General features: G+C 33.2%; 1 protein-coding gene across 1 annotated transcript in view; it reads right to left on the reverse strand.

Moving 5' to 3' along the window:
- Window positions 1-150: 150 nt before the first annotated feature.
- Window positions 151-12,500, reverse strand: part of LOC124946739 — a 111,359-nt gene continuing 99,009 nt past the window's right edge. The window contains exon 6 of the mRNA XM_047487901.1: window positions 151-295. Coding sequence (XP_047343857.1) covers window positions 151-295 — 145 coding nt within the window. The remainder of the gene's footprint in view (window positions 296-12,500) is intronic.

Genomic DNA, 12,500 nt, shown 5'->3' on the forward strand with positions numbered 1-12,500 from the left:
TGTGTGTGTGCGTGTGTGTGTGAGGGAGAGGGATCCTGAGGAGGATAAGTCGCGAGTATTACACGTCGTTAAAGCACAATGCCGGTCCATTTAAGTCCTCGTCCTCGTTCTTAACCTCAGCAAACCCCATTCCCCCCCCATCCCTTTTGTTTAGGAAGTATCCCGGTTCTGTACATAATAGCGAACGTTTAAAAGGTAACAGAGAGATTTTGACGACGGCCCAAAAGTAGTTCGTAGTCTCGATGCTGTTACCATTGCTGTTGCCATTGGCTGTTGATTATTATCGGTGATAGTTCTTGGAGAATACAAAAATATGGAGATACTCGTAAACGGTTAGTCGAAAGCCCTCTGATATTCCGGTATGTGAAACTAGAGTGATTATACATCAAAGCGAGCTTCTCGAGCCGAGGGAGAGATCGAATCGATATACAGACGACCCCACCTCTGATCTGCATCCTCCCTTCCTTCCACTCTCTCTCTCACTCTCTCTCTCTCTCTCTCTCTCTCTCTCTCTCTCTCTTTCTCTCACTCACTCACTCACTCATTCACTCGCTCTATCTATATATCTATACCTATCTACCTATCTATCTACCTATCCATCTACCTATCTATCTATCTTCTCACCAAGCCAGTTCACATACCCCTCTTCCAGTCGAAACTCTCCTCCTCCTCCTCCTCCTCCTCCTCCTTCTTCTCCTCCTCCTCCTCCTTCCTCTCTTCGCCGACATGAAGCAACGTGGCTGGCTGTCCTCGTATCCACCCTTCCACGCTAATCTCATGATTGCACTGATTAACCCCATCCTACAATCTCTGCTTCTTCTCCGTCTCGATAGAGAGAGAGAGAGAGAGAGAGAGAGGGAAGAGGGAGAATTTGAGATCTGTTTTTAACCTCCTTTCCTCTGACTGAATTTGTGAAGAGATAGAGGCAGAGAGAGAGAGAGAGAGAAAGATGATCACAATATGGATTTAACTATGAAAATTGGTAAAATTCGAAATTCCTAACGATGACAGCGAATGGATTTCTTTTTTTACTTTCTGTCTTTATTTTTTTTTTTTTTTTTGATTGTTCAAACCTATCATTTATAATTCCTAAAGAATAATTATTATTATCATAATCATTGAAATATAAGAATATTAAGTATATAAGCGATATATAAAGAAGAAATATTCGACAATTATTCTCGGGCGAAATTTTCTCGATGAATTTTGAAAACTTAGAAAACAATTGTAACCACTTTCTCTCTCCCCCCCCCTCTCTCTCTCTCTCTCTTTCTCTCGCTCTCTCTCTTTTTCGTGAACTAAAACTCGAACTTTTCGAACGGACTTATACACGCGAGGATAACTAAAGGTGAACTTCGAATTAAAGTTAAAAGAAAGTTCGTCTACAGGGAGAGAGTTAAAGAGAGAAAAAGAGAGAAAGAGAAAGAGAAAGAGAGAAAGAGATAGAAAGAGAGAAAGAGAATAGCAAAAGTTATTTCTCGAAATTGTCTGTCACCGTACACGAAATGAATTCCGAAGGCGATTTTCGAACTAGACAACATTAAACCTCGCTCCGTATTCGATTTTCTGTTTCGTATAAAAATTTTCCCAACGCATATATTATAACAATTTTTCTCGCGAACTTTGGATAGCGTGTATGCGTATGAGAGAGAATGTGAAAGAGAAAAAGAAAGAGAGAGAGAGAGAGAGAGAGAGAGAGAGAAATAGAGAGAAAGAGAGCAAACGAGAAATTCATCGACGAATTAAATTTAGCTCCTACATACCAGAACTCTCTCGTACAGATAAGCAACGATCGTAGGAAGAAACACAATGGCGTACACGAGAACGAGATAGATGAAATGAGTGAATACGAAGAAGTATGTGCGTATGTGCGTGCATAAGTGCATTTATGTGTGTGTGTGTGTGTGTGCGTGCACACGTGGGGGAGAGAGATAGAGAGAGAGAGAGAGAGAGAGAGAGACGTACAAGAACCATCACGAGCCCTATGCGATTCGAGATCGAGATTGAATGTCAATTCGATCACGACGCAATCCAAATGAGAATCGTCGTGATAGTCACGAGCTTTCCCTACGGCTTTCCCTCCCTCTCGTTTTGCCAAGTGAAAGCAGCCATGATCCAGCCTCTGCAAATCGAGACTCCAAGTAGGAGGAAAATCTGTCTGATGTTTCCACCGATCGATATACGAAACGATAATCCTTTTACTATATATATATATATATATATATATATATATATATATATATATATATATATATATATATATATATATATATATATATATATAAACATACAGATACATGTATCTATATATGTATGTATATCAATATAAACATTCACACATCAGAGGATACACAAAGATAGATATAGATAGTTACATAGAATACTGTATAAGCGAAACAGCCAATTGCTATAGTTCACTATTACTACGATGAGAGTTGCCATCCTCTACGTTCGGCAAAATTCAACGAGCCCGGGACGAAATTATTATGCCGAGGGCAAATTGGCTGTTCGCACGGCTAATTGCAAGTAGCTGGCAACAATGAGGCAACGTGACTCTGTGCATTACGTCAATGCCTCCCTCTTAATTATGGCCCGCGATCACTTCCATTCGATCCCATTGAAAAGCAGATTGAGAGAGAGAGAGAGAGAGAGAGAGAGAGAGAGAGAGAGAGAGAGAGAGAGAGAGAGAGAGGATAGAAATAGAGATAGAGAGATAGATAGAGAGATAGATAGATAGATAGATAGTTAGAGAAAGAGAGAGAGAGAGAAAACAGGTGGGGAGAGGGGATTAGCAACCCTTGCCACATCTCTATCTCCGTGTCGCGATTAATTTACCATCGATCGCTCGACTCTCCTGCCATTTCCTTTTTGCATACTTCCATCATCGACTTTCACCCTCTCTCTCTCTCTCTCTCTCTCTCTCTCTCTCTCTCTCTCTCTCTTTCTCTCTATCTTTTCTTCGATAGATTACAAGACGACGAATTGATATTTAAAAAGACAACTTTGGCAAATAATTGTTCATACGTAATAGCGCGTACAAAAGTTAAAATATCTTTTATATTTGAACAAATGAATATTTGATAAAGAAATGAAACGTCATAAAATAAATTAATTAACTCGTCTATTCATTAACTTTATTCCTAATTAATTAACTTTCATTCAGTCGGTCCAATTATTTTCTTGTCCGTTACCTGAACATCATCATGTTCGACCGAATAAGATTTGTATTTATTTATATTCATCCAACGATCTCTAATAAAAATGATCTAACGAGATATTACGAGAATCGATAATCGTTTCATTCGAGATATCCATGAAAATCTTTCGATGATATTTCTATTATTAACGCGAACCAATTGATATAAAACCAATCGAATTAAGTTTAATATATTCCCATGTCTATACGCGATATCAAACGTATCTTAAATTCTCGTTACTTTGAATACAGTCGAATTAAATAGTTATCAGATATTGATTAAATCCTATTATCCTAATAAGATCTTACATTCTGATAGAACGTACGATCTAACGTGACTTTTATATCGTAACATTAGTCAAAGGAAAACGAGCTAACTTTGAGATTATATCCTATACGTGTAGAGTAATCTTTAACGTAACACGCACAGGATTAAGACACGTAATGCTACTTACACGATAAGATCCAGCTGCCATCAGTTGGAACGAATCAAAGTTTATTCAGAGAGAGAGAGAGAGAGAGAGAGAGAGAGAGAGAGAAGTAAGAGAAGCTCCATCATTTACATTCGTGTAAAAGATCGAAAGAAGGAGAGAGAGAGAGAGAGAGAGAGAGAGAAAGAGAAAGAAAGAAAGATAGAGACACGAAGTGAGAACTCTCTCGTATTCGTCGTTAAAATTGAGAAATTTGAACTCGAATAGCATTAAACCAGACATGTTAAAGTCCTAGAAATGTGGAGCTAATGCCGGTCGAATTTTCAACATGATCTTCATCTATCCTTCTCTCTCTCTCTCTATCTCTATCTCTATCTCTTATACTCATACTCTCACGTACATATACACGTTAAAGTACACCAATGCAAGTATCCATCTTTTCCTACTCGAAGAGATCGGTTGTGCATAGTATGTCAGAGCTTCGACAGACAAGCAAACCGAGTCGCGAGAAGACTGCCACCTCCTACTCGAAGCTCTCCTCCTTCTCTTTTTGCACCATCTCTCCATCCATTGCTGTCTCCAGGCGCAATGTATCGCATTAGAATAATTTCATAAGCTTTGAGCGACAAGCATGAGAGAAGGTGCCACCTTCCAACTCACCCTAGAGAATCGAAACTTTCCAACTCCGAGCTTTGGAAACTGTTACTTATAGCACCTATTCTCACCCTCTCTTCACTACCTACCCTACTCTCTTCCTTTCTACCCTATCCCCACCCTATTTACTGCTACCACCGACCAACCTTTTACCTTTCTCTACATCATAATTTTCCATGCATAATCATCATTGCGAAATCTTTCTATTTCCTATCGTAAAAAAGAAAAAAGAGGAATAAAATAATAATAATAATAATAATAATTACAATAATAATAATAACAATAATAATAATAATAATAAGAATAATAGTAATAATAATTACAATGATGACGATTATAATGATGATGATAATTGTTTTTGAAACTCTGTTATAGATACCATATACCGATCGATAATTTTATCTAATTTCGATCATTCGATTAATCGTCGATAGTGCGAAAAGTGCGAAATGATATTTACTAACGATGTGATATTATGTATATATATATATATATATATCGATATACATATATATATATATCGGGACACTTATAATATCGAATAAAATTTATTATATTATATAATTTTTCCGTGATCGATCAGCGATTGAATTATTTCAACGATACATGTATATTTATGGTTCGTGATAATATTCATGAATTTTTAATACGACGATAATAAACATTGAGAGTAATGAATTTCTTCTTTTTGTTTTCATTTTCTTTTTTTCTTGTTTTTTTCTCTTTTTTTTTTATTTTTTATTTTTTTCTTTAAATTAATTTCAAAATACGATTAATACGACACGTGCTGACTTTTAATCGCTACTCCTTTATATTATATATTTATTTGTATTATTAAATAAAACATTTCTTTTTACGTTTTTAAACGTTACTTCTTTTATGTAAAAGAAAAAAAGAAAAAAAAAAGAAATATTTTTTCCATACATTATCTTAACTATTTTAAAAGCTAATAAAAGTTTTATCGACTTTATTTACGTTCCAAAAAAAAAAAAAAAAAAAAAAAAAAAAAAAAGAAAAAGAAAAAAAAGAAAAGAAAAGAAATAAATAAAAAAAGAAAGAAAGAAAGAAATTCTTTTTCTTATATATTATCCCATAGGTAATCACGTATTGTATATGTAAGTATTATATATAAAATATATTATATATAATTTTATATATGTATTATATATATATATATAAAAGTTTTATCGTCTATAAACTTTGCAACGTGAGAAGTAAATCGAACGAATGGTATTAGCCGTCCTTATTTTTTTCTTTCCTTTTTCTTTTCTTTCAGATCTAAAAGAGAGAACAAACGCACCATTGGAGTTTGCTAATCGGTCGGGAAGTGAGATTTCCAAGGAAACCGTACGACGTGTAACGGTAAAACGGGTAAAACGAAAAAGTTGGTCGATTTACGAGAAAGCTACTACGACTACGACTACGACTACGACTACGACGACGACGACGACGACATCGTCAATGACGACAATGACGACGAGAAGAAGGCGTAGTTACGAGTCTTTTTTTACTAGGCTTCAATCCTTTCACAGGCTTCGTCACGTCGCCGAAAACGAGCAACTATGATGTATCAAGCTAATTCGAGCGACCCTCGAATTTCATCCTAAAGGGATTACCATGAAAGGCTCGTGGGCATTGACAAACACCAGATTGTTGGAGGTCATTTACCGCTCTCTCTCTCTCTCTCTCTCTTTCTCTTTCTCTAGCTATCTATCATATTCCTTCCCTTTTACTATGCTATTAACATAATATAATATGTATCTGAAATGTTGCATGAGCGTTAAGTTGTTTATATTTTATTGAGAAAATATATAGTTTATTTAATCAACGACGTCTATCAAAATCATTTATTTTTCTTTTCTTCCTTTTTTTTTCCCTCCTCTCTCTTTTTATTAATCTATACTTATTTATTTTATTTCTATTATTATTACTATATTCATTTTATATGTATATATATATATATATACACATATGTATTTGATATATATTATTTTACTACACTAATTTAATTTTATTGCCATTACTATTATTATTATTATTATTATTATTATTATTATTATTATTAATATTATTATTATTATATTTATTATTATTATTATATTTATTGTTTATAAATTATTATTCTTATTATTAATACTAATATTAAAAATGATGCACACATACACACAGAGAGAGAGAGAGAGAGAGAAAGAGAGAGAAAGAGAGAGAAAGAGAGAGAATGTCAGTCTATAAATATCCAAGCATATATCTCACAATTCATTGAAATTAAAAAAAAAGAAAGTTAATTTCACGATTATGAGCCAACTATAAAGTGAATGTAAAAATTAATATACATACATACATACATGCACACACACACACACACACACACACACATATATATATATATATATATATATATATATATATATATAAATTATGTGTGTATGTATAAGATAGACGTCTTTTTTCTCTATTCGATATGAATGAAAAATAAGAAAGTTAATAAAAAAAAAAAAAAAAAGAAAAAAAGATGGAAGGGCTGAAGGAAAAAAAGAAGAAAGAAAAACTAAAGAAAAGAAAATTATTATCTAAATTGTTATTTGTTAGTTGAAGCTTTTCTATCACTCGGTAAACGAGCTTTCGTACTTCGTACAATAAACTCTCCCATGTATATAATTCTTCCGCGACACGCTAGTAAAGTGCTTCTGTATCGTCTAACCGCCTAGGAAATCCCCTTCGTGGCTGAGCTTAATTATTCGGTGTAGTTTAATGTACACGCTACAAAATATAAAGTGTACACATACAAGCTGAGTATTTTCTCTCTCTCTCTCTCTCTCTCTCTCTCTCTCTCTCTCTTTCTCTCTTTCTCTTTCTCTCTCTCTTTCTCTTTTTTCTACATGATTCGACAAAGATTGAACAGCTTCAACATTTTAAATCGTTCGAGGTTGTATAGCGTCGTCCGCCATATAAATCCCAACGTTAATTTTAATGCACGATTCGCGTGACGAAGAACGCCAACGCCAACGACGACAACGACGACGACGAACTTATGCCATGAGTAATACTTACGTCTAACCTACGCGTTTTGCATTATTATTAACTTCAGGCGATTCTTAAAAATGAGATTAACCGCGAACGAAATGAAACGTGCTTAATCGCATAGTAATGTTTCATTAAATCTTAACAAATTTCATGGTCTATCCCCTTTCTTTTTCTATTATAAATTTTTATATCAAATAAATAAAAACTAATAATAAAAAAAGAAGATATAAAATAAAAAAAAAAAAATATATATATATATATATATAAATTTGTAATAATACGAATTAATATGAAATTATATAATGGACGATTTAAAAGGACAATTGTTAAGTGACACAACAGGTCAAGTTAAGGACAAACGAAAGGATTAAGTTAACTTTTGTCTTGAAATATTTTCTCATTTCGAGGGGAGTTGGCGGTGAGGAGGGGTGGGTGGGGGAGGGGAGGGGGAGGAAAGGAAAAAAAAAGGAAGGAAAGAAAGTAAAGATAAGAAAAAGGATATTGAAAGTTAAAGAGAAAAGGGAATGGAAAAATAAACATAAAGGAGAATTCGTGTTCCTTGTGATCCTTCCATTTCGATCGAATTCGAGATACGTTAACGACACGATTAAAGGACAGAGATAGTACCGTCGAAAGAAAGAAATCGATACTCCTGATAACTCCTGTTCCTTTTAAAAGTATAAACGAAGCTGAAGTAACTAACGAAAAGTTATCTCCTCTCTCTATCTCTCTCTCTCTCTCTCTCAACCTATCGATATAAACCAGGAATTACCTTTGACCAGCACACCGTTCCTTTTCTTCAAGCTAAATAGACGTGAGAGTTTAGCCCACAAAATTATTTTATAACTCTCGACGAACTTTCTTATCCCCCACTTCTTTTCTTCTCTCTCTCTTTCTCTCTCTCTCTCTCTCTCTCTCTCTCTCTCTCTCTCTCTCTCTCTATCTCTCTCCCTTTTTCTTTTTCTTTTTCTTTTCAGGAGCTTTATAGTTACTCTTCCAACACTCTGTGTTTATTCTTTTCCCCCTAACCCATCTCTTCCCTCTCTTTTCTTTTTCTTTTTTTCTTTTTTTTTTCTTTTCTTTTCTTTTATTTTTCCTTCACTCAATAATTTCAAGCTTCGTTCTTTCGATATAGATACTTACTATCCTGTTCGATTATTGATTTCGAATATCGAAACTTTGCCTCTTATATTCCTTTCTCTCTCTCTCTCTCTCTCTCTCTCTCTCTCTTTTCTAATTTTTTGTTTTCCCTTTAAAACACTCGCATATATTAAAATCTATATAAAGTCATGTAACTTTTAAGTTGGACGCTTGTGTACATCATTTTTATTTTTATTTTTATTTTCATTTTTATTTCAATTTTTATTTTTATTTTCCTCTCCATTAACAAATGATTACTATAATAATGACCATCGGCCATTATTAAAAATGTCTGTATATTAAGATTATTTTCTAACTATATAAATTATACTAACATATAAATGAAATAATTAGATCAATCGAATACAAGTTGCAAATTGTATAATTTTATTTTTCAATACATATACTTAAAAAAAAAAAGGGAAAAAGAGAAAAGAGAAAAGAAAAAAAAAAAAAAAAAAAAAAAAAAAAAAAAAAGAAAAAAAGTTGAATTACAAAGGATCAAATAAAAATCCTTCGTGTTCTTTTCATTTAATTCAATTCCAATGATCTTCACTATTCGTTTGATCCAATGGGATAGAAATAAATACGACATCGCCCGGAGAAAATCTTTTTCTTTTCTTTCTTTTCTTTTTTTTCGAATTCTATTATCAATAAAAAATATGAGCCGAAGAGAAGGTTAACGTTTTAAATTCGATCAAATAGAATGGACAAAGATGACTAAGATGTTTCCGTCGCAAGCTATAAAATCTTCTTAGTTTTGAATGATCGATCGATCGATCGACATAAGTCGATGTAAATTTTCGATTCCGTTGGGACACGAAATTAGAAGAACGAAGCGAACCGGACGATCCCATTGCGAGAGCGTATATAAACGCGCGAAAATTGCTCGTCAAGTACATTCGCGATATGGTGCAACAGCAAGCAGGGTATTGAAGTAAAACAGCTGACGGAAATTGCACGATGTACGAGAGAGAAAGAGACACACAGAGAGAAGGAGAGAGAGAGAGAAGGAGAAAGAAGATTAAATATCTTGACTAAAATGAAATATGTATATATATATATATATATATATATATATATATATATAAAACATAAAGAAATGAAATAAAAGGAAGATAAATCGGCCATGAGAAGAAATATCAATTAGTATTGTAAAAAAAAAAAAAAAAAAAAAAAAAAAATGAAAGAAAGAAGAAAGAAGAAAGAGAAGAATAAAAAGAAATAGAAAAGAAATAATATTCTGTTTTCCCTCGAATTGCACAATAAACGATGAGTTTATGGGACGTACACACATAGGTGTATCGTTGAAATTCATTGAACTCCCTACGAAATAAATTTAAAACGACAACTATCGTTTCCCTTTATCGATGATTTATAATGCATGTCCTATTTTTTACAACACACACACACACACATACATATATATATATATATATATATATATATATATATATATATACAAAAAATTTTTAACAAATTTTACAGAAAAAGAAATAAAGTAAACTAAATCTACCATTCTTTTCTATTTCCTTCTATTTCTCTTTATAATAAATAATAAAAATCGAATATTTAAAATTGAAAATAATTAGTAATTATATAATAATTAAAATTGAAAAATGCATTAGTAACAACAATTCTATGTATTATCTCTCTCTCTCTCTGTCTCTCTCTCTCTTTTTCGTTTCATTCGATCGATCGAACCAAAAAAAAAAAAAAAAAAAAAAAAAAAAATAAAAAGAAAAGGGGAAAAAAAAAAGAAAAAGAAAAGAAATGACAGTAATCCGAGAAAATTTTGTCCGATCTTTTTCGAGAAGGGTATAACTCATTTTATTCACGAAACTTAATAACCGTCGACCCGGTGATCGTTAGTACTTCAACCGAGAGAAGTCGAACGCATCGTCGAGAGTTTAACGAGGAAACTAATGACGAGACTAACGTTATATCGTCTCTCTCTCTCTCTCTCTCTCTCTCTCTCTCTCTCTCTCTCTCTCTCACTCTCTCACTCTTTCTTGTTCGCTCGTATTTTTCTTCCTTGTCCCGTGGGATGAATTGAGAGGGAAGTTGAATAGGAATTAGAGCGCGTAATCGCAATACAAGCCGCTCTCTCTCTCTCTCTCTCTCTCTCTCTCTCTTTCTCTCTTTCTCTCTCTATCTTTCTCTTTCTCTCTTTCTCTTTGTCTCTTTTCTTTGTAGAAACATCCGTATTTGTTCTATTCCTATTTAAAAAAAAAAAAAAAAAAAAAAAAGAAAAAAAAGAAAAAAAAGAAAAGAAAAAAAGAAAGAAAAAAAGGAACAAAAACAAAAACAAAAAGGAAGATCCATTTTTTCACATTCAAAAGTAGTATTAATATCGAAAGAAAAATTTAACTATGCTTTTCTCTCTCTCTCTCTCTCTCTCTCTCTCTATCTCTCTCTGTTTTCAATGTATATATAAATGTATATAAAAATAAACGATCAAGAAGAATGAATGATCGTCGATATCGATAATTCACACTTTTAATTTAATATTTTTTTTTCTTTTCCTTCTATTATTATTATTATTATTTTTTTCTTTTTCTCTTTTTCTTTTTTTTCTTCTTTTAATTTAATTTAATTTAATTTAATTTAATTTAATTTATTTGAAAACAAAAAAAATTGTCAAACTTCATAGGCGATCGATTAGAAACGATAAGATTAATTGATAACATTTAAATACAAGAATAGATAAATAATTCAAATGTTAATAATTTTTAAATACAATATAAAAGGTTACAATTGATATCTGTCAATATCGACTTGTTGATTATATTTCTAATTTATTTATTTAAAAGATCCAAGTCGAATATTAACGCATAAATGACAGATAAAGAATTCAAATGAAAATAATTCTTAAATATAAAAATTATAATTGTAAATTATAAAATAATAATTAAATTATCTTTATTCAACCTCTCCACCCCCCCCCCCATCTCCCCACCCTCTCTCTCTCTCTCTCTCTCTCTCTCTCCCTCTCTCTCTCTCTCTCTCTTTCTCTAGAAAGATATCAATTTCGTCTAGACGGTAATAATATATAAGAAAAAACGATGTCCAATGAATACCAACGAGGAAGTAATACAACGGAAGAAGAAGTTGTTTGCTCAGCGAATATCCTGTTCTATACGAACATTAATAGTCGCCTGGACACGAAGTTTATCCCGTTGATCGTGCGAACGCAAAGCAACGAGAAGAAGATATAATCGGTGGAACGGTGAGCTGGCGGCTCTCGCTTTTCTTCTTATCGTTCACGACAAGAAGCCGAACTCAAAGTTTACCTCGAAATACCCTCGAGGATTCTCTGGGCGAGAGAGAAACGCGTAAAACGATAAACGGTAGAACGAACCATCGAGCGAGCACTGCTGTAATAATTTTCTTCCTTCTCTCTCTCTCTCTATCTCTCTCTCTCTCTCTCGATCTCGATCTCACTCTATTCGTCTCTCTTACTCGTATACACACTCATACCAATACTATATATATATATATATATATATATATATATATATAACACCATGAAGATGGAAAAGCTGGTAAACAAAGGAATAGAAAAGCACGAACACTTTCTTATCGTTTACGATAAAATTCTTCTGGTCGATTTTTCATGCGGTAAAGAGAGATACGAAAAAGAAAAAGAGACAGAAAGAAAGAAAGAAAGAGAGAGAGAGAGAGAGAGAGAGAGAGTTCTTACGCGAAAAAAGAAGTGTAAAAAAAAAAAAAAAGAAAAAAGAAAGGAGAAAAGAAAAGGAAGAAACTAGTGGGAAGCTAGTATAGACTATTACGGTCACGCGAAATTTCTCTCAAGGAATTCGAAAAATTGCCGTCGTGCCACGCGTGACTTATGATAAGTGCCTAGCTGCCCGAGATATTCTGGCCAAGAGAGAGAAAGAGAGAGAGAAAGAGATCATCAATTTTAACGTTCACCATCGTTTCGTCTACAAATTCAACGAACACTTTTTTCCCACCTTCATCTCTCTCTCTCTCTCTCTCTCTCTCTCTCTCTCTCTCTCTATCTCTCTATCTCTTTCTCTCTCTCTTTCTCT

Source organism: Vespa velutina, chromosome 2, assembly GCF_912470025.1.
Source record: "Vespa velutina chromosome 2, iVesVel2.1, whole genome shotgun sequence".
In the NCBI taxonomy this organism is placed as follows: domain Eukaryota; kingdom Metazoa; phylum Arthropoda; class Insecta; order Hymenoptera; family Vespidae; genus Vespa; species Vespa velutina.